This window comes from Phacochoerus africanus, chromosome 4 (genome assembly GCF_016906955.1).
Source record: "Phacochoerus africanus isolate WHEZ1 chromosome 4, ROS_Pafr_v1, whole genome shotgun sequence".
In the NCBI taxonomy this organism is placed as follows: Eukaryota; Metazoa; Chordata; class Mammalia; order Artiodactyla; family Suidae; genus Phacochoerus; species Phacochoerus africanus.
In genome coordinates, this window is record NC_062547.1 from 18,043,686 (window position 1) to 18,066,273 (window position 22,588).

The 22,588-nt window shown below is 60.6% G+C and overlaps 1 protein-coding gene across 2 annotated transcripts; it reads right to left on the bottom strand.

Moving 5' to 3' along the window:
* Positions 1-20: 20 nt before the first annotated feature.
* On the bottom strand, positions 21-20,693 carry MAPK8IP1 (mitogen-activated protein kinase 8 interacting protein 1). Of its 2 annotated transcripts, none has more exons than XM_047775894.1 (12): positions 20,417-20,693; positions 8,224-8,329; positions 5,805-6,116; positions 4,163-4,244; positions 3,042-3,854; positions 2,787-2,862; positions 2,088-2,260; positions 1,773-1,882; positions 1,556-1,672; positions 1,392-1,462; positions 1,165-1,263; positions 21-850 (listed from the first exon to the last, which is right to left on the bottom strand). In XM_047775894.1, exons 1-12 carry the CDS (start codon positions 20,515-20,517, stop codon positions 778-780), a joined length of 2,133 nt encoding a protein of 710 aa, XP_047631850.1. In that variant the 5' UTR covers positions 20,518-20,693; the 3' UTR covers positions 21-777. The 2 variants fall into 2 exon arrangements, with proteins under 2 accessions (XP_047631850.1, XP_047631851.1); XM_047775895.1 differs by lacking the exon at positions 20,417-20,693 and adding an exon at positions 9,486-9,817.
* Positions 20,694-22,588: the final 1,895 nt, after the last annotated feature.

Genomic DNA, 22,588 nt, shown 5'->3' on the forward strand with positions numbered 1-22,588 from the left:
TCCAAGCAGATGACACCCGCTGCAGTCCCGACAGGAAATGGCACTTTAATAGGTGTGGCCAGGGTGACAGGACCAAGATGGGGCGACAGCTGAAGCAGCCGAGAGGCCCCGACTGGCCCAGGCCAGGGCGGGAAGCCTCCTTTTCCTGCCGGGGCAGGGCCCCGTTGTGGCTCTCTCCTTCCCTGTGAGGCCCCACACCTGCCAGGGGCCAGCATGCCAGTGAGGCTGGCGGTGGGAGCCATCCAGAGGCCACACGAGTGAAAGGGCTGGGAACAGGGACCGCACCTCCACCTGCCGCCGTTTCCTTACTGCAAAGTCCTCGGTAGGTGGCTGGGCTCAGCCTGAGCTCAGAACCCCTCGGTTGGGGTTGGGAGTTAGGGGCAGGGTTGGCGTGGGCAGTCGCAGGAGCCAATGGCCAAAGGCCCAGGGGCCCTGGCAGGGGAGTGAGTGAGGCCCAAGATGGGACAGGGCCCTCTGCTCCCAGGATGGGCACCCTTCATAGCCAGGGGCTTGAAGACCCCCAGCCCTGCTCCCTCCCAATCCCCGGGCAGCCCGTGCCAGCCTCCATAGATGAATCTAATCCCATATGTTACAATAAACTGCATCTGCCTCTCCCTATAACCCCCACCCTCCCCACCCTCAGCCAACCGCCCCCCACTTCCCCATCCTCTGGTGGTGGCGGGTGCCTGTCCTCAGGCAGTGTCACGTCTGGTCAGGAGCCAGCTGTCCTGGCACCGGCCTGAGGGTCCGGGGGATGCAGAGGGTGGGGCAGCGCTGCTACTCCAGGTAGATATCTTCTGTGGGGCAGGTGTACTCCACGAACTGCTTGTAGAACTGCTGGAACGCTCTCCTAGGAAGCGGGCAGACACAGGAATTACTGCGAGGGAGCAGGACTAGAGCCCCCTACCCGGGGCTCCCCTTCCCCCAGATGGAGCCGCTCACTCTGTCCTCGACACATGGTGTTTCCTGAGTAAGAGTCCAGCTGAAGAAAGGGCCCAGCAGCTAGGAAGTTGGGACCTAAGACCACCCTGCCTGCTCTCCAGGCCACGGCAGCCCTGTGACCCGCAGACGGTGTGCGGAGCTGCGGGCGGGGCGGAGGGATGCGCTGAGCACGAGGACCGTGCTCCAGGCCTGAGACCGGGGCGCTCGGCAGGACGCACGTACCCCACGGATTCTGCCAGGGCTTTGGTGGATTCTTCAGACACAAAGACGTGGCAGGCAAACCGGTGGTCAGCAGGGTGCTTGGTGATGAACCCAAAGTACCTGTGGGAGGACAGCAGTCTGGGCGGGCTGGGGGCTCAGACCCACGGCGCATGCTCGCCCCCGCGTCTGACCATCATAGCCCCTGACCACCAGCCCCTGCCTTGACCTCTTTTCCATCGTGGTCTTACTTGTTGTTCTTTGGATGGTATCCGCAGAAAGAGATGTTTTTTAACTGGAAAAAGTGGCTACATTTATTCCCCTAGAGGAGAGAGAGGAAAGGGCGGTCACGAGCCTGCGGGCGCACAGGCTGGAGCGCTGGTGGCAAAGCCGGGGACCAGTCCGGGGTGGTCACCTTGACCTCCTGGGAGTCATCAGCCTTGACGCCTATCTTCACGCCCCGCACGCTGATCTCTAGGACGCAGCTGGAGGGCGGGTTAAAGTGCACGGTGAGCCGGCGGGTGGTGGCAATCTGTGGGGTGGGTAAGGGACAGGAACGTCAGGTGCCAGGTGTCCCTCTGCCAGGAGAGGCGCGGGACTGGGCAGGGCCCCCTCCCCAGAGGCGCGCGTACCTTTTGCATAGCGGCACAGAGCACGTCATTGCCCTTGTGATAGGGAACCTGGACTGAGCCCAGGAACTTCACCCGGAACTGGTCCACCCAGTCGCTGTTTTTGGTCAGGGCTGGAAGGCAAGCGTAGCGTGAGGAGAGGCAGAGCCAGCAGAGGGGGCGTTGCCTCACTTTTCTCAACTGTGAAATGGACCTGATGGCCTCCGTCCAGCCCCATCATGGGTGGTTGAGACGTGGGGCACAGGCTGACCACACAGTAAGTCGGGGCAGGGCAGACGGCGGAGCCCAGTGGCACCAGGTGCAGGGAAGGCACACTACCTGCCATATGTTCAGGCTCCTTGGTGACCTCGATGGCGTAGTAGGCAGGAAAGATGCCGCGGGCACCTGTGCGCATGTTGTAGGCCTCATACCAGTAGTCCTCGGCCTGCAGCTCCACCAGCAGAGGATCGTCCACTTCTAGCTCAAGTTCGTCTTCATGTCGAGGCACAAACCTGTCTCCAAAAAGGGTCCGTGAGGAGTCTGCCACCCTGGCCTCTCCAGCCAGCCCTCTACTCCCCGCCCTGCTCTGGGGTGGAGCTGCGGCATAGGCAGTACTGGTTCAGTGAACGTGTGCGGCGTCCCGTGTGCCTGTCACCACACTAGCTTCCCTGGGGGCGGGGGACCAAGGCCCATTAGACAGGCATCTACCACTGACCTCCCGGCCAAGGGGCAAGTAACCAGGGCCACTGTGAGAGGTCATGGGAAGCGAGTGTTTCCACGCGGAGGAGGCTGAGGCCTGGCCGCTGGGGGTGGTCAGGCACCTGTGCTGGGCGCCCTCCTGGGCCCCTGTCCAGGCCGGATTAGGTGCTCAGCCCTGGGCCCGGGCAACACAGCACGCTGCTCCAAAACCAGCCACTCTGCCACTGGACTCAGTTCCTAGAGGGTGGACACTGTCCGCCTGGGGCTGAGTGGCGGGCTTGGGTTTAGGCCACGTGACGGCAGAGGCCAGGGCGGCCAGGCCAGCCCCGGGGTACTTACCTGAATATGGCCCGGTGGGTCTGCTCCTGCTCCTCCCCGTTGATGACACAGGAGAAGAGCCCGAAGGACTCGGCACCTGTGGGTGAGGGGACGGGCTAGAGGGGGGTGGTCCCAGCCCTGGGTGAGGCTGCGCGGCGGGGAGAGCGCATTCAGTCCGAAAGCCTTGAACCAGATGGACCCGAGGCTGCCACCCGGGAACCCCCTCACGCGGGCTGTCCCCACCTGGGTCCCCCACGGCTCTTGCTGCCAACTCACTGGAGGAGCGAGAGCGGCCGCTCATGAAGACGTTCAGAAACTTCTTGGAGAAGTGGACGTCAGGCTCATCGGGTGTGGAGTCCTCGGAGAGGCAGGCAGAGGGCCGCGGCCGGGGCGCCTCCTCGTACTCCTCCCCGATGGCCGACTCGTAGGGGGAGGAGGCGGAGGCGCAGTTGTCGTAGACGGTGGCCGAGTCACTCTCGTCACTGTAGTCGCCGAAGCACGGCCGCAGGCTCACCAGCTCCAGCTGTGCGTGCTCATCCACCACCAGCGTGTACTTGACCGAGTCGTAGGACAGGGCGCTGGTGTCCGAGCTCAGCGAGGCCCGTGGAGGCGGCGGCGGCTCGCCCAGGCTCGCCCGCCACCCTCCTGCCGGCGGCTCCGCCCGCTCTGGGGACGACAAGCAGTCGAAGCCCTCGTCCTCCTCACTGATGGAGGGGTGTGGCCGCCCTGCAGTCGAGGGGTAGGCGGCAGGGTCTGGATCGGAGCTGACCGACATGCGGCTCTCAGCCGGCGGCAAGAAGGCGGAGGTGGGCTCAGCGGGGTCTGGCGGCCTCTGCACCGGGGTCAGGTAGATCTCCTCCGTAGCCTCCAGCCGCACGTCCGCCTGGTAGTGGATGCGGTCTCGATGCGCGTGGCCCCGGCCACCGGGTGGGGCCGCAGGGGGGCCACTGGGAGGTGCCATCTGGGTGGCGGCACTTCGGCGGCAAGGGCTGTCGGTGGAGGTGCCTCGATCCTTGGTGGTGGCGGGGCTGCTCTGGGGTGGCAGCTCATCGCTCAGGCAGATGTGTTCATGAGGAGGGGTCTGCTCCCCTGGAGGGCAGGCAGGGCAGTGCTGAAGGCAGGGGCCCTCACGCCTGACTCCCAGGCCACCCGCTCCCTCCTCTCGGCACCAGGACACAGACACCAGGACGGAGCCTCCCGGGCTGTAGGCGCTTGGCTGGCTGGGGCCAGTGCTCTCACCGGGGCCACAGCCCAGCTTGGAGAAGCCTGCTCAGGCCTGCGGGACAGGCAGTTCACTTCCCCGGGCAGGCTGGAGACTGCTGGGTCTGCTCCCTGCAGTGAGGACTCCGACAGGGCAGGCGGGGGCCAGGAAAGTAAGGGAAAGGGTCCCAACCTACCTGTCTTCAGGGGGGAGGATGATCTCGACACCCGATCCTGCCAACTGTGCTTCTTGCCCAGAGAATTATTATTCAGTGTGTCCTGTGCAGGGGACAAAAGGGCCTTGTGACAGAAGCACTCAACAGTGCCCGGCACAGGGAGGTCCTGGCCCTGCCCCCATCAGGCCATCCCTAGGCCATTTGCTGCTCCCCCATCCCCACCCTTGCTCCCTACCACTTGCCAAGGGCCTCACCCCCAACCCTCTGGAGCAGGCAGGAGGGGTGGCAAGTGTCAGCCCTCCCGGCTAAGGCCTACTGGCTCTAGACAGCCCACCCTCCTGGCTCAGGAAAGCCGGCCAACCCTCAGGGAGATGCCGCTATCAGCCTCAACAAAGGTGGGGATGGCCGGGTGTGCTGGGGAGTCCAGGAGGGAGTGGGGGGAGAGGCAAGAGCCAGATCCCCAGTCTCAGGCATGGGGTGGGGTGGGGGGGGTCACAGGGAAGAGGCTCACTCTCAGCCCAAATCTCCTGAAAGCTATGGCCTAGCAAAGAGGCAGAGACATTCTAGTACAGCCTGAAAAAGGCAGGAGGAAGGGTCTCCCCAGCAGCTGGCCTGGGGGACCAGGATGAATCATCCAAATGACAAATCCAGAACATGGTCGTCACCCCACCACCACCACCACCGGGAGCACATGACTGAGGAGTGACAGATGTAGTTGTCAGAGGCCCTCCCTCCTCGATCTCTGGGACACCACCCCACATTCTCAGTCCCCTGAGACCCCTCTCGCCACGATGCCCACCCACAAGGCTCCCTACGTACAACTTAGGCCCCCTCCTCTGAGAACACCCTCACAGGCTCTCACATTCATGAGTCTGGCTGCCAAAATCCAGCCCAGAGGATCCTGAGAAAGGGACCAATCCTTTCCTTGCAGCCCCTGCACCCTCCACCAACAGCCCCACCTCCTAGAGCTGCTCCTCTGCACCTCTCCAGGCTGGGCCTGGAAGACAATGGGCCACAGCGGGCTCTCCCCGCTCTATTCAACCCTCCCTGGCATTCGGCCACCTGGCCCAGGGGCCCTAGGCCCCCAACTCAGCCAAGCAGCTCCACCTCCCATTTCTCTTGCCGGCTTCTGGGAATTCCCAGCTGCCGGCATTTCACACCGGCTGCTGCTCCCCATGCCCTGCTCATCACAGTTTCCCACGACTTTCCTTCGCCACATCACATGCGCCCTTTTCTCCAGATTCAGCTCCCCCCAGCACCTTCACCAGGAAGGAACTATAGCCTTGCAACCCCTCAAAGCCCTGTTCTCTGAATCCTCTACTTCTCTCTTCACTCGGATCCTTCCACTGCCCTTCTCAGCCCCTTCATTCCTTCAGTCTCTCGGCTCAAGATTCCAAACCCAGCCAGGCCCACACAGCCCCTCTTTAGGGCAGATTCGACTTGCCTTCTGAGACCACCTCCCCAGGGACCTCCCCCTCGGAGGCCTTGAAAGGTCTTAGCAGGCTGGAGTCTTCTCCCTGCTCCAGACCAGCAAGTCCCTTTCCCGCAATCCCTCCCGATCCCCAGCCTTGGGCCCTGAGATGCCAGGTGTGCCTAACACCTCTCCAGGCCCTGCCCCAGGGCGCCGCCCCCTCAGCCCCGCCCCCAGCCGCTGGCGCCTCACCTGAGACCTCGGCACCTGCGGGAAGAGGTTGAGTGTGGTGGGTCGCTTGGGCCGGTATGTGTCCCCGCCGCCCGGGCCCTGGCTCTGGCCGCGGGGCGCTGTCTCCTGGCGGGGCTCGGCCTCGGGCGGCCCCGCTCCCGGCCGCCGCGCCGCGCGCTCCTCCTCGTCCTCTTCTTCGTCGTCCTCCGCGCCGGGAGTGTCCCCCGTCGCGTCGATCAGGTCCATCTGCAGCATCTCCGCCTGCAGCCGGCTCCCCCCGCCGCCGCCGCCGCCGCCGCCGCCGCCCCCAGACAGCAGCCCGGCGCGTGGGGGCTGCGTGGCGCGAACGGAGGGGCGTCAGGGGGCGGGGCCTGGGCGGGGCCGAGGCCGCCGCGCACCGCCCCCCGCGCGGGCGAGTCCATTCCACGGCAGCAAAGAGGGGGAGAGAGGGAGCCCCGCGAGAGGGAACCGTGCCCTCCTGCCCCCTCGAGGATGGGCAAGGCCGCCTCCTCCCCACGTCAGTCGGTGCCTTTCACAGTCCATACCTCTCCCCTCTCCACTGTTCCCCGCTTCCCGATTCTTTGCACCCTCCCGTTCCCTTGGCAACGGCCAGTGACCTCATCCTGGTAGTAAGCCGAGCCCAGAGTGAGGTCACCGCTGTTGCCATGGGGACGCAGGGTCACCAAGGAGTTCAGCCCCGCAAGGGATGGAGGTGGGGTTAGTATTTTGAAGAGGGCAGTGAGGAAAACGGAGGAACCGATCTTAGCCAGGGGAGGGAGAGCGGGAGGGAAGCAGTGCGGACAGGAGGACAGGAGGACAGGAGGACCTGAGCGCGGCTGGAAGAGGGATGCTGAGGCGGAGGAGCAAATGGGAGGCAGTGGCATCCCCACCCTCCCCCGTCCTCAGGTTGAGGCCCCTCCAACCTGACATTTTCTCTCAGGCCAGCCTAACTTTGACAGTTAAGAGTCCCGTTTTAGTTCCAGCTCTGCCATGAACTCCCTGACACCTTGGAGAGGTCCCCCGACTCTCCAGGTCCCTCACCAGTTAACTGCCTACCAGCTTCCCAGAGAGGTGAGGACTCACTGGCAATAGTATGTGAAAGCCCCCTGGAGCTTGTCTAAGGCCCCACAGGGTACTGCCTCAGGGTCCTGCGGGTTGCAAGGACCACCCTCTCCCTCTTCAAGGCTCAGCTTGTGTAAGTCTGGGGAGAGCACAGTGTGGGAGTCCCCAACAGGTGTATGACCTTAGAGAAGCTATGCTGGTCCACAATAAATGGCCTTGGAGTTCCTGTTGTGGCACAGCGGTAAACGAATCCGGCTAGTAACGATGAGGTGGCAGGTTTGATCCCTGGCCTCACTCAGTGGGTTAAGGATCCAGCGTTGCTGTGAGCTGTGGCGTAAGTCGCAGACATGGCTCAGATCCCGCGTGTGGCTCTGGCGAAGGCTGACCCCTAGCCTGGGAACCTCCATATGCCGCGGGTGCGGCCCTGAAAAGCAAAAAAAAAAAAAAAAAAAAGCCTCTCTCCATCCCTGCCTGGCCTAGCCAGAGGGTGGTGGGTTGGGGTACAGGGTACTGGAGGGTTAGCCTCACCCTTTGGTTTCCTTCGGCCTGGCAGAGCTTGCAGAATCTCTGGGGGCAAGAAAAGGTCAACACAGGCACCCCACCCAACTCACTGCAGCTCTCCTTTGCTAACCATTCCCCCAACACCGTGTCTACTAGAGCCACCCACCCTCCCAGGAGCTGAGAGAAGCTCTGGGCTCTGCAACCTAGACTTGTGCTTGCCTTCCTTCTCTTGGCTAGCAGCCCCTTCTTCCTGTTCTGGAAAGACAAGGGAGAATCCCCATCCAGCCCAGCTCCTGTGGGATTCAGAACTCTGGGAGTGGGAGCCATCTGTCCTGTGACAAAGGCATGGGGCCCAAAGCAGCAGCAATGTTGGATTAACCTTCCAGAGGCCTCCTTTGTGGGCCAGAGAGGGTCTGCGAGGCTGTGGGGTGTGCTTGGTGCAGTGGTGGCCAAGGGAGTGCCTTGGCTCTTTTGTCCTGCCCCAAAGCACTGCAGGTTCTGCCAGACTCCACCCTGCTCTGCCTCAGGACTTCTGCCATGGCCGCTCTGGAAAGGATTTAGGGGAGTCCCAAACCTTCCCTTAATTCTGGCCCTAACTGCTACTGTCCTAGACCTCAAGACTTCCTGCTCTCTCCCTTCTGGGCAGTTGAAGGAGCTGCTTCCTGCCTTTGCCCTTGGCAAAATATATAAATAATTTTAAAAATCTGAGCCATCAAGATAGGAGCCAAGCATCACACTGCATGTTTCCTGCATGTTATTTCATTTAATGAGAATGCCACGCAGACCCGGAAAGCCCCTCTAGATATAGAAGCGCTCTCACTCCTGTCCCTACCCATTCTGCCACCCCACTCAGGGGCTCCAGAGAGCCCGCCCTTACCCGTAAGGACAGGGTGTCTTTGCACTGCAGACTGATGCCACACTCATCAGTGATCTCGGAAAGGTCTTCATCTTCAAACTCCTCCAGGCTGATGTCATGGGTGAGCCTGATGGGGACAGAAAGCCAGAGTTACCACTCAAGGGACTGTTGTCAGCGGACTGAGGCCTCCTGATGTCTCCCTAATAGCTCTTCCAAGGGACAGCCCCTCAAAGGCAGATCGCAGCCCCCAGAGGATGGGACCTGGGCTCCCCCTGCACCAGTGCAAGGGGTACTGAACAGAAAGAGAAAGAGTTTGGGGCTCGAGTCAAAAGGCAGGCCTCCGGGGGCAGGGGGCAGTGGAAGGGGAGGCCCCGGGTTATTCCAGCTCCTCTGGGCTGGGAGATGTCCACCCTGCTGCCAAGCAGGAGGCCCTGCCTAGAAGGCCCAGCTGGTCAGAGCTGAGGCTCTGCCAGAGAAATGGCTAGCAGGGTCAAGGCAGGTGCCAAGGCCAGTTCAGCCACAGAGGGGACAGAGAGAGATGAGAAGAGTCTCCAAAGGATGCCTGGAGTGGGGGTTCCCTGTACAATCTGTGCAGTGACCAAACCTGAGGTACTGGCAGAGGCCCTGCTCCACCTTGGAGCAGCACCCCATGTCCCCAGCCCCGGAAGTCCCATGCCTCATAAGCCCTGGGAGCGAGGCACAGGAATGCAGGGGTCAATGTGGGTGATTTTAGCTGTTCTAGGAAAGACCGTGCCCCATTCTGTTCTTGGTCCCATCAGCACACACCCCCAATCCTCTTGCCCCGGCCTCTGGGCCCTGAACAGCGGGGGTCAGGGAAGGTGGAGGTGGCCTAGGCTCAGAGGCAGACCCAAGCACTTCAGCATCGAATCTCTAATTGGGTGTCCTGGGACCCTCTCCCCACCCCCCGGCCTGCCCTGAAAGCCCCCCAGGGCGGGGCTGTCCCAGCCACTGAGCTCCCTGCCGGTCCCCTCACCTCTCCAGCCCCCCAGCCCCAGACACTCTGCCGGCTTCAATGTGGGAGGGACACTGGGAGAATTCTGCTAAGGAAGTTGGGGAGAATTGAGTCTTTTCCTCAATAAGACGAGGCGATTGAGGCACACAGCAAGGGAGACCCCCAGTCCAAGGTCACTTAGGAAAGGTCACGGGCTCAGCCCCAGGGGAACCTCGGAGGCCCACACCCCGGCCTCTTGCCTCAACGCGACCAACAGAGACCCAGAGCTCAGTGGAGCTCCCCCCTCCCCCACCGGTCCCCGCAGCCCTACCAGCGCTCCCACTGATCCTCCAACCAGCTGTCATTGTCTGGGCTCGAATCCATCTTCAGCACCAGCTGCATGGAGAGCCCTGCCCGGCCCGGGGGCTGCAGAGCCCCGGGGCCGCCCTCTCATGCCCAGAAGGGTGGGGGGGCCAGGGCTCGGGGCAGGGCTGGGGCCTCGGGCCTCCACAGCCTGGGCCTGCCTTTCTGCGTCCTGCCCGCTGCAGACGCCCGGGGAGCTCATTAAAAATAGATGGGCTGGGGGAAGAGGCAGCGGTTGCGGACCGGCCTGGCCCCAGCTCTTCCCAGCCAGCCTTCAGCTGCAGGCAGCTTCCTCCCCCGGCCTTTGCGCTGCCGCTGCCGTTGTCGCCTCCCCCGCAGGATCAGGTTACTGCAATCGATGCTATCGGCTCCACCTGCCCTTCCAATGCCCCTGTCAGGGGATGGGGTGGCCCCCCTCCCTGGTCCAGGCTTCTAAGCAGATGGCAGAAATCTGTGATATTTCCCCCCAAAAGCCAGCCCCTGATCTGCTTTAAAGGGCCAGCACCACAATTAGGGTTCACGGTGGCCAGACTGGGAGAGGGGGTTCTGAAATTCTCCAGAAGTGGATGCCCCATCTCCACAGCTACTCGCTCAGCCCCCACACCCCATCAGGGAGGTTTCTGCGGGCCCAGGTGGCGTCCACAAAGGGCTGCCTGGGGTGGGTCGGGGCTGCTTCTATTGCCTGCCTGAGTGCAGCCAGAACCCTGCCCCCTCCTCAGGGCTTCAGACTTCAGCACCCACACAGGAAGTGCCTAGAGGCACAGGCCAGGGCGAAGGGTGTGCGGGCCCTGGAGGGAAGGGAGGTAAGGAGTCTCCTGCCACTGCGGGGCGACATAAGCCGGGAGGCCCCTAGAGGGAATGGCAAGGGGCACAGTGGGATTCTGACCAGCGCCAGGGGGCTGGATGGACAAGGTGCTCTTTCAGGCCCCTTCTTTTTTTTTTTTTTTTTTGTCTTTTGTCTTTTGTTGTTGTTGTTGTTGCTATTTCTTGGGCCGCTCCCGCGACATATGGAGGTTCCCAGGCTAGGGGTCAAATCGGAGCTGTAGCCACCGGCCTACACCAGAGCCACAGCAACGCGGGATCCGAGCCGCGTCTGCAACCTACACCACAGCTCACGGCAACACCGGATCGTTAACCCACTGAGCAAGGGCAGGGACCGAACCCGCAACCTCATGGTTCCTAGTCGGATTCGTTAACCACTGCACCACGACGGGAACTCCCAGGCCCCTTCTGACCTGGAGCCCGAGGATGGTGGCTTCCCAGGGCTGGGGGTGGGCATGGTGTGGAAGCAGGGGTCTCTGGGGAGGGAGCCCAGCCCGAAGCCAGGGCAGCCCTGCTCCGTCCGGCTGGTGCAGGGTGGCATCTCTGGCCCTGGGAGGAGAACCCAGAGGTGGGCACTAAGCAGATGGTCAATGCACACTGGCCGCCTGGCCAGACCCAGAGAGGGCAGCCCTGCCACTCAGCCAGCACCGGACAGCTGCAGGACCATGGGGGTGTCTGACCCAGAGGTGCCCAATCTGTGTCTGCCCATCCTCAGTCAAGCTCCTGCATCTTCTGTCCCTGGCCTTCCCCACCAGCCGGCCTGCACCACCTGAAACACTGCTCTTCTGTCCTCCACTCAAAACCCTCCAGGATTCCCTGCTAGCGGCCAACTCCTCGGCCTGGCATTCAAGATCTGCAGCTCCATGTGGGACTGCCTGTCTCTCGCACCCACCTCCCCAGAGTCTAACCCAGCGTCTGGGTGGAGCACGTGGCAGGATCTCAACCTGTGCTTGCTGGTAGAAGGCTCAGATAAGCCTGCTCCTCCAGGAAGCCCTCCTGGTTCCCTGTCATTTCGCTCACTTGTGGTTGGTGTCACCATCTGCGTGGAGGCATGGCAGGGTCTGGGAGCAGAAAGGACTCAGCCTGCATCAGACACACACCCCCCCCCCAGGCGGCTCAGGGGTACATGGAGCCCACACCCCCTGCTCTGCATCCAGCAGATGATGAACCCAGTGCGGTCTGGAGGGCAGAGCTGGGACGGTCACCTCGCATGCACTAGGTGCTCAGGAGATGTTTGTTAAGGACAGCCTCGGTCTCCACCGGCTCCCCTCAAACCAACATGTTCGGGGAAGACCTGCAGGGTCTGGCTTGGACATGGGCTGGGGCTTCTTAGCTCATCCCCACATGCCCGATCTCAGCATCAGCCGATATTCCCACTTCCTGGGACAGCAGGTCTGGGTCGGGCAGGGGCAGGTGTATCAGCCTCTCCAGATGACGGACGGAGGGTACTGAGGGCAACGGCAGAGAGCATGGGCTGGGGCGCAAAAGCCTGCACTTGATCCCTGGCTCCAGTGGAACGGATTAAGGGAGCTCCTTAATCTTACTTTTTCTCATAACCCAGGCAGGACGGTAGAATGGCCGCCATATCAGGTTTGGAGGCAAGAGATCAAATCCTGACTCCCTCACTTACAAGGAGCAGCCGCCCCATCTCCTGAGCGGCAGGCGGGGTGCTCTAGCCTCCAGCCTTCTTTACCCTCGGCATCTCCCTTCATCCTCACTCCAGCTTTGGAAGAGCCATAAGCCCATTTTACAGATGAGGAGCACCAAAGCCCAGCCATAAGCTGTCGGACGCCTGCAGTTTCCCCACATACAACATGAGGCCCCCGTACCTGGGGGCTTGTGAAGTGTCTGTGAATTGCAGGGTGCTGTGAGGAGGCCTGGCTGATCATGGAGTCCCCTCTGCAACTCATCCCCCTCCCCGGCCCCACCCCCACTCTTTCCTCCTGCTTCTCCAGATGCCAGATGTTCTGGGTCTCTCAGCCCAAGCCCCCGAGAGCCTTCATGGAGGGAAAGCTAAGCAGACCCTCGGTCCCTCTGAGCTCACGGAGGGCAACTGCGGGGAGAAAGGAGGGATGGAGGAAGGAGGGAAAGAAGGAGGAATGGAGGGAGGGAGGAGGGAGGAGGGAAGGAAGGATGGAGGGAGGGAGGAAGGAGGAAGGAAGGAGGGATGGAGGGAGGGGAGGAGGGGGGAGGGAAGGAGGGATGGGGGCGGAAGGGAGGTTCCTTCCTAAAGCCACCCATCCAGCTTCCCCTTGGAAACCTGAGACCTGAGCACCATGAGACCACATCACCTCCACAGGTCAGGTCACCTCACCTGCACAGGTCAGGTTGCAGCCTCTAGACCTGGAGACCCCAGCCCTGCGGAGGCAGCCACTGCTGGTCCATCAGACCCACTGGCCCATGCGAGTGAGATGGTTCCTGAGGTCTCGTCCCTATTAACGGTCACTCGAGGTCGTGGGTTTGGTCTCTGGAGACATCCCTGACCTTTGGCGTCTATCTTTCTATTCCAGGCCGCCTGTTCCGCCTTAACCTCCTCGCCCCCCACTGAGGTGCCCCAGTCCTTGCCTCTAGCCAGGCCGGCTCCCCGTACACTCTGAGTGCCACCTCTGCTCCCCCGCCTGAGTGGCGCTCTCCTAAATGAACAGATAAGCCTCTTGAGTGCCGATCTTTATGTCATGGCCTTGTCCCTTGCCATGGGAAGGCTGCCACATCTCCGTGTTAGCCTGTTCCACCTACAGCAGGCTTTTTTTTTTTTTTTTTAGGGATGCACCTGTGGCATGTGGAAGTTCCCAAGGCTGGGGGTCAATCAGAGCTGGAGCCATCCACCATCCGCCTACGCCACAGCCACGCCAGATCCCAGCCGCATCCTCAATCTACGCTGCAGCTCATGGCGATGCCAGATCCTTAACACACTGAGCAAGGCCAGGGATCAAACCTGCATCCTCATGGGTCCTAGTCAGTTCCTAACCCACTGAGCCGCAACAGGAACTCCTACAGCAGCCCTTTCTAATTTGCTCTTTCAGCCCAGCAGCAGGTGGAGTTAAAAGTGCAGGAAAACTAAGGGTTAAGTGGAAAAGTGCTGAGGCTTTAGCTGAGCAGGGCCAAATCCCAGCCAGGCATCTGGCTGCCCAGAGGCTGTTCCTGTCTTCCTGTTCCTGGCTCTCTTGGAGGGAAGTAAGGATGCCAGCTCAGTGACCTTGGGTCCCAGCCACAGTGTCCCACAGGTCCCTCTTGAGACAGGGGGCATCTCTGGTCCAAGGTCCAGCCTGTCACTCTGCCCATTCTGAGTGCTGAGCTGAGCTGCTCTACTCTAAGCAGGTCCTTCCCTTGGGCCATTCTCCACGACATTTGAAATGCAAATCTGGTCTCCTCACCCTTCCCCAGCTCAGGCTTCCCCTTGCCCTTGGGAATCCTCACCTGTGGCCCCAAGGCTCAGCAGGGCCTCCCCCCACATCCAGGCTCCTGCCCCACTGGTTCCCTTAACAAAGCCTTCTCTGACCCCCAATGAGGCTAAAGGGCCCCCAGCTACTGGCTGAGGCCCTTTTGCTTGGGGTCCTGGGTCACTGTAATTTTACCTTTGGGCTCTGTGGCCCATGGTGGACTCCCCTTAGAAGCAGTGGGTCCGTGAGGGCAGGACCATCTCTCTCTCTCTTTTTTTTTCCTTTGGTCTTTTTAGGGCCGCACCCACGGCATATGGAGGTTCCCAGGCTAGAGGGTGAATCGGAGTCCCAGCTGCTGGCTTACGCCACAGCCACAGCAATGCCAGATCCGAGCTGCGTCTTTGACCTACACCACAGCTCACGGCAACGCAGGATCCTTAACCCACTGAGGGAGGCCAGGGATGGAACCTGTGTCCTCATGGCTACTAGTTGGGTTCTTAACCCACTGAGCCACAATGGGAACTCCAAGACCATGTCTCTCTTGCCCACTGTGTGGTATATGATCTGAGAGGTGCTTAATGGATGTTGTTGAGTGAACCACTGGGGTCCCCAGGTCTTTGGAGATTTCCCACCTGGAAATCTCCAAGTCAGAAATCCGTGTCCCCCAGCAGAGTCTGGGGGAGGGAGGGTGGTGCTGGCCGATGGGGCGGAGCGGGCCCAACCTCAGCCTCAGAGCCCGTCCTCCATCCAGCCCCAGCCCTGGGTGATCCCTGCGGTCAGGCTGGGCTTCTTCCCCTGGTCTGGAATTTCCTCTCAACCATGTCCACGTTGGGGTCCTTGTCACTGAAAACAGAAGGCACCTCAAGAAACAAGTCCCACGAGACAACCCCTATGTGGTGTTATTGGGCGTCTAATCTGTTTGGACACCTGGGTGCTGATATGGAGCAAGAACCCCGGGATCTGGTGACCTGACTTTCCGGAACCTACCCTGAGAAGACAATCCCTCCCCTGGAAAAACCTTTCTACACATGGATGTGTGTCCTCATAACAGCGAACAATGGAAAACAGGCACAGAGCCAGCACCAGGGCCCGCCAGCCGACGGGGTGCGTGTCTCAGTTATAAAGTCTGTGTGTTGATGTGGAGAATGGCAGCCAACGCAACGAGCAGAAGACAGAACATGCGACCTGTGGCTCCGCGTGGTGGCTCACACACAGGAAGGAACTCTGACGCAGACACGGCTGTGACACGCAGTGGGACCTGGGGTCTTCTCGGCTCTCCCTGCTGGGCTGCACTGGCCCCAGCACCGGCCTCCAAGCCTGGACCTGGGCTGGCCGCCCCTCACCGAGCCGGGTCTCCCGAGGGCATGCCCTGACCCCTGCCCCGCTCCACTGCCCGCACAAAGCCCAAGGCCCTGTACCCAGCAGGCACTAGATAAATGCCTGTTAGAGGAAGGGCTGGGGGATCCCGGCCCCAGGCGCTCCAGAAGAGCACCCAGTGCGTCTCCAGTGCTGATGCTCCTAGAGATTTTCTGAGCGACTCCAGAGCAGGGCCGGGGACCGAGATGGCACCCATGATGGGCAAGAACCGCCCCCCCCCCAGAGAGCAATGGTGCCAGGGACCCAATCGGGGGGACCCATGGGGGCCTCTGGAATCCAGTACCCATCTTAAGGCTCAGACATCCAAGAATTGGGGTTGAAATCCTGCCAAGGCCAAGCCCACGTTCTGTCCCCACCCTGGAGTTTCATCGGAGCTGGGCGGGGGCACTGCCCAGGGCGGGGGGCTTTCCGCCCCCTTCCTCCCACCAAAGGCTGTGGGGACGGCGACTCTCAGCCCAGTCCCCAGCCTCAGCCTGCGCTCTGGGTATGCCAGGTTCTCTCGGAGTCCTCGGGGGTCACCTCTTGCTCTCTAGGCAGAGACTCCCAGGGTCTCTGGTGCCACCCCCATCCTCTTCTTTGAGCTCCAGACCCAAAACCAACCTCCTGCTTGAACGCTCCAACGGGGTCCCCAGTGGTCACCAACCTCACATTCGGCAGGTCTCCAACAGACTCCACCACCTGCCTGCCAAAACTCTCATCTCCCGTGGGGTGGCCCCCTCGGGGCCTGGTACCATCCAGACTCTGGTCTCTCCTCTGCCCCTCATGGCAGCTCCCGATCCTCTCAGCGTCCCTCACGTCCTCCCCTGTCCCTTCTCACCTGCAGGACGGCCAGTCTCCCCCTGGTCTCCCTGCCTCCTCATCTGCTCTCCACCCAGCAGCCCGAGAGACCCAGGCGATGTGGTCATGCCAACACTTGCAGGTGGCCAGGCTGGGGTCCTCGCATGGCCTTTGAGTCCTTACACGCCCGCGCCACACTTGTGCCAGCCTGGGCGCCACAGAGCCCGCCTGCTCACTCCTGCCTCCAGCCCTCCGCCCAGGCCTCTCCCTCCCTCTTTTCCCCTCCTCCTCCCGGTGACACTCACTTGCCACCAGCCCTGAGCTGAGCTGGCCCTTCCCTGACCCACTGAGCCTGGGCCCCTCCAGGCCCCTGACCCAAGTCACCAGCATACCTCCCGCCTCTCTGCTAAGGCTTTGTCTGTCTATCTATCTGTCTGACGACACTGCCACCTGCACGATGCTGAGGCCCACGTCTATGCCTCTGGAGTGACTCTCAGTGAGCTTGGCACAGTGCAAAAAACTTTGCAGTTTTACCAGATGAGAAAAGAAAGATATAAAAGGCTATGCATATTAAAATAAATCCTTTTTTTTTTTTTTTTGCCATTTCTTGGGCTGCTCCCGTGCCATATGGAGGTTCCCAGACTAGGGGTCTAATCGGAGCTGTAGCCACCGGCCTACGCCAGAGCCACAGCAACGCGGGATCCGAGCCGCGTCTGCGACCTACACCACAGCTCACGGCAACGCCGGATTGTTAACCCACTGAGCAAGGGCAGGGATCGAACCCACAACCTCATGGTTCCTAGTCGGATTCGTTAACCACTGCGCCATGACGGGAACTCCAATAAATCCTCTTTTAATAAAATAATTACAGAGAAAAAAAGAAAGAAAGAAAACTTTGTGAAGAGATGAGTAAGGAGGGCCCTCGCTTGTCGCCTGTTGGTGGCCTCATCTCTCGAGCCCGGGCAGTGGGGGTTAAGAACACACCACTGTTTGACAAGTCCTGAGACCTGCGTGATGGCCCCAGCTCCATCACAACTTGCTGTGTGTTCTCAGGAAGCCACTTGCCCTCTCTAGTCTCCTCCTGAGTGAAAGGGGAGGGGTGCAGGCTGGATGAGCTATTTCTTTCTTTTTTTTTTTTTGCTTTTTAGGACCTCACCCACGGCATATGGAAGTTCCCAGGCTAGGGGTCGAATCAGAGCTGTAGCTGCCAGCCTACACCACAGCCAGAGCAACACGGGATCTGAGCCACGCCTGCAACCTACACTACAGCTCAAGGCAACACCAGATCCTTAACCCACTGAGTGAGGCGAGGGATCGAACCCGCCTCCTCATGGATACTAGTCGGATTCGTTTCCGCTGTGCCACAACTAGACCTTCTGGATGAGCTATTTCTAAGGTCCCCCCCCCCCTCTGCACACCAAAGCAGCCTGCTCACTTTACTCTCCGCAAGCCTCCCACATGGACGGTCCCACTGTCCCTTCCCTGTCCCACCACCCGGCTCAAGGTATCTGTGGCTCAGTTTCTAAATTCTCTCACAGAATGTCCTTAAAAAGAACATGTATCGCTTTAATGATCAATTTTCTTTTATTACCTTCTAAGATACAGAAGTAACCGGTGCTTGTGGTCCAAATCAGAAGTCAAAGAATACAGAAGCATGTGACACAAGTGAAAATCCCTCCCAGGCACCAGCCAAAGGGAACTGCTAGTAAGTGGCTGGAGCATGTCTATCATCAGAAAAAGAAAGACCACATGTTTCTTTGAACCAACTATCCACCAACGCTCGCCATCATCCCAGATCCGCACCAGGAGGCCCCCTCCCCAGTCTCTCCTCCGTGACGATTACGCCAGGCCTTCGCTGGCCAGGGTGGCTCTAAACTCAGACCGCCTGCGCTCAAGCCCCGCTCGGCCACGTGTCTGACCTCTTTATGCGTCAGTTTCTTCAGCAGCAAAGCGGGGATGATAATGACACTCCACTGCTGTGGTTCTAGGCAGGACTGGATGCTCTGCACAGAAAGTGCCCAGCAGGAGGCCTGGGCAAAGCCAGGACCTCCTGGGCAGCGACCTTTACAACGTGACTCTCTGGCAGGGGGCACTGTTCTCCGTAGTCTGGGAGCGCAGCACCCAATTCTATCCTGCATTAGACGACAAACCATGAAGGCGATACTGAGCACCTACTTGGTGCAAACCAAAGCTTAGCTGTTGACTCCTTGTGCCTTCTGGAAGTTGACAGTGGTGCCCAGGGCACGCACATGTGCACACGCGTAATAATAATGATAAACAGTCCTGAGTGAACGCAGCTCTGCTGGCCCTGGAAACAGTCAACCTGTGTTGTCTCATCCACATCTTAGGACCACCCTGAGCAGGGGCCAAAGTCGGCCTCATGGAGAAGAAGAAACATAGGCTCAGGGGGTGAAGCACCCACTCCTGGGGCATGCAGCTAAGAAGGCCGAGGCAGGACTGGAGCCCGGGCCAGTGCCGCAGGAGAACAGTTCCCCCCCCCGCCACCCCCCAGGGGCGGGGGGAAGCCTGCTGGGCTAAGAGCTATGAGAGGCAGGACACAGAAAGGGCAGCGGGGGCTGCTGGAGCAGGCAGGGTGGGCCCTGAGAGGCTGAAGACATTGCCCTTATTATTCCCACGTGCAGGCCACGTGTCCACGGCCAGGCCACAGCGTCCTGGAGGGCCTGCCCTCGCCTCAGCCTTGGTCTACTGCCACCCTCGCCCACTGGGTCCTGGGCTGGACACGCTCACTGGCAGGCCTGCCTGGTCAGCATCTCTCACTAAGGGTTCCAGGGGTGGGACAGAAAGTGCTGTCACTTGGGGATGGGGAAGCAGCTAGGGGGAGGCCAAGCTGTCCCCTGGGCCAGAGGCAGGGCCTGGAGGTAGAGTGGACTGAACAGGCAGACCCGGGTTCTAGTGCAGCCTCAGACCCTGACTCTCTGGGGGTTCTCAGGCAAGCCATCTGCCTTCCTGCCTCCGTCTCCTTTTCCACACAATGGGCCAGGCCAGGGGTGGTTGTGAGCCAGCACAGAGACGATGCTTTGAGCAGTAAGGAGCCATCTAAACACCCCCTGGTGTGGAGGGCGGACACTTGTTGAGCACCGACTTGATGCACATTAAGGAATCAATATTAATTAGCTCACCTAACAGATGGGACTGAGAAAAGACAAAAAGCTGCCCAGGCCATACAGCGAGAAGATGGTGGGGCTAGGATTTGAACCCAGGTCCATCTAAACTGGCTGCCATGGTCTCCCACTGCAGAGGGGCCTCCTGGAAGGAAGGCCAGCATTTGCGTTGAGGCGGCACGTGACATGTCAGGTGGTGTCAGGCTCAGACCTCAGCCCCGTTACTGGGAGGCACTAACCACAAGGCCCCCAGCCCTCGAGGCTTCAGGCTTGGCCTCCTCCATCTGGTCCCCTTCCCTCTGGTTTTTCTGCATTCAGCTCAGGGCCTTGGGGGAGATTTCTAGTCCTGATGATGCCATTAGAGATTCCCCAGGGGTCCCTGCCCACCTGAGGGCCAGGGAGCCAGCAACCTCTTGGTCAGAAGAGGCATTGGCGCCAGAGCCCAGCTGGGGCCTGGTTGGGGTGGGGGCCCCAGGAGAGGGGAAGGCACCAGCTCATTAGGTGGAGAAACAATGGGGAATGTCTAGGCCTCTTTCTCAGAGGCTCTGGAGCTGTAACATCCTCTTCTCCAACCGGCCAGGACGGGTCGGGTTGGGGGAGGGAAGAGGGACGTTCATCCCTTCCCCCCCAACCCCCACTGCCACCTCTCTGAAAGCCACCTCCCAGGTGCCTAACACCAGATAGGGGGCAGGGAGAGGGGTGCTGAGGGGCTCAGATCAGGGTCCTGGGTACTTACCCCAGCAGGGACCCCTCCCCCTCAATATCCCTGGCTACTCCTAGGCGCTCCAAACCAGACCCCCATTCCCACAGCCGCGCCTAAGATCTCTCGGTTGAGGCTAAGGCTTCCGCACGTGCACACATCTGACTAGGTCAGTGCTTGTCCAAATCCACAGAGGGTCCTAGCCATGCCAGGCCTGGGAGATGCGCCCCTTGGGCCTGGAAGGGCTGGAGGAAGGGCCTACGACTCCCTCCTTCCAGCACCAAGGTTGTAGGTCGACCCAAGAAACTGGGATCCACGGGGGCACCCCTGCCTGCTCCCACCTCGATTCAGAAGGCTTCTGACTGGGCAGAGGCAAAGCCACAAGCATCCTGGCTCCTCGGGGATCTCAACGCAGATCCCAGGCCCCGCCGCAGCCCCAAAGTCGGGGAGAAGGAGGCCTCCGCGCCCCCTCCTCCAATTCCAGCTCAGACTCTCCTTGCCTAGGACACGGAATGGCGGAAGGAGCCGCACCATGGTCATGCAGCGGCTATCAGGGTGGACTTGGGCTGAGGGGGCTTCTGGGGGATCCGTCTCGGATAGAGACCCCATCCCCACGCCGCCCTCTCGTTCTGGGGTCTGGTGTGTGTGTTGGGGGAGAGGGGAGAACCGGGGCAGATCAATCCGGGCTGAAGGGCGGGACGCGGCGGCCGGGGATTCTCACCTGAAATTGGGCGGCGACGCGATGTGCAGCCCCAGGAACGGGGAGGCGGCAGGCGGGGACGCGGCCCCCCCGCCCAGGCCGCCGCTCTCTCGCTCCGCCATTCTCCCGCACAGCCCTGGCCATCCGGGCGGAGCGCGGCGCGGAGGCGGGGGCGAAGGCGGCGGCGGCGGCGGCGGCGGCGGGGAAGGAAGCGGGACCGCGACGAGAGGCCGCCGCCGCGGGGCTGAGGCTGGAGCCGGCGCGGCGGGCGCACCTGCTCAGGGCAGGGCGCGGCTCGGGACCGCGTTCCGCTCTCTGGGCTGGCGCGCGCGCGCGCGCGCTCCCGGGCTCTCGCCGGGGTCCCTGCGCCCCGCCCCCTTCCCGCCCCCTCCCGCTAGCCCCGCCCTCCGGTGCTCTCCAAGGTGCTGAAGTCGCGGCCCCAGGCTGGGCCTGGCCCAGCCCCGCCCTAGATCCTCCACCAACGCCTCGGTCTACTTCCCCTTCCGGCGAAGCCCTTTGCCTGCATGGGCTCTGCCTCTTGGGGTGGGCATAGGGCACAAGTATGGGGTAACTAATGGCGGGACATTGGTGCCTAGGGTCCTAGTTGACCCCCTGGCTGCAGACACAGAAGGTAGTCAAGGAAGAGGGTCGCGGAGGACGGCAGAGAGAGGCAAGTGGGTGTTGGGAGCTGGCTCCTAGAGCAGACTTGGAGTCAGGTGGTGTGAAGTCACAGCCTGGCTCTCCAAGTGAATAGACGGTGTGGCCTTGCATTATTAACAGTGGTCCTAAGCTCTGGTTTTTCTCATTTGTGAAATGGGGACAATGATGGTCCCTCTTTCAGTCCTGAGGATGAAGTGTAATACAAATATGCTGTCACTGGAGACTGGGAATGTTCACCTCCTGCTGGGATCCAGCTCTCACCCCAACCTGTCCCCTTAACTTGAGGGGACTCTTCCTCCCAAAGACTCTCCCCAGAGGGTCTCCTCTCTAAAGATTGACTCAAGTCCCCCTTCAGCCCCCAAACACCTCTAGGGGTGAACTGAACCCTTTCTTTTGGCTTCTGCCTCTCAACTTCTCCTCCCTCATATCAGGATTTTCCTGATTTCTCCCTCTTCTCCCTTAGCACCTCAACTGCTCTTCCTGCAGAGTACCCCCTCTTATGCACCCTGACACCCCATAGCAGGCTTCTCACATTCTAAGACTTAGGGCCTTCCCTCCTGTCTCCATGATTGACTTCTTGGGATTTTTGGGGTGGCTTTTCTGCTCCCTCCAGGACCTCTGCCCCTGCTAAGTTTGGGCTGTGGTTCCTCCTGGTTGTCTCTCCCCTCAGAGGACTATACCTGTGAGGTTTTCATGGAGCGTGGACTTCTGGATACTCCACTGCTGGCCACAGCTAGGCCCCCAGACTTGGTGGGTCATAGAACCTCTGGCCAAAACCTGGCTTGTCTGGCCCCGCTGGGAGTACTCGGAGATCCTGTCCTGAAGGGGCAGAGCAAACTGTTCCACAGCTTGTGGAATCCTATTTGCAAATGTAGACTGCCCACTGTTTCTGCCACCCTTACCCTGCACTGTAGCACCCAGAACGGACTGCAGGCACCTGCTCTGCAGTAAACAACCCCCGAGCTCCAGCTCTGAGAACATCCCAATACCTAGAGCCTTGAAGAAGCCTCGAGAAGGGCTTGGATGCCTCTCTTCTCCCTGCCCCCTTTCTATCTGGGCTCAGGCTTCTTTCATCAGACCTAAACAGTAACCACTTGCTAAGGTGCTAGCTTTTCCTCCCCGGAAAGCAGTTCTGACACAGTGGCTGATAATTGTTATTGTTCCTTGGAGTATGTGCTTGTCTCTACTAGGGAGCCTCCTCAGGTCGGGTGCGTGTGTGTGTGTGGAGAAGAACTCTGTTTTTCAGAATCTTTTGCTCAAGAACAAAGGTATTTTAGCTCTCCAAGTCAAACCAAAGCCATACTAGAGAGAAGCCAAGAGAAGGGTCTAAGTGGGAAGGGGGCCATCAGAAGCAGAGCGCGGAATGGGATGAGCCCCAGAGTCAGGTTCCTCCTTTTCCCCTTTCTCACTTTGTGCAAAGCGGCTTCTGATAATCTTGGCTGGCCTGAACCCTTCCTCACAGGAATTTGGGCTAACAAAGCTCTCAAGTCCAGTGGTCCAAGGCCAGAAAGCCTCACGGGAAAGCCCATGCAC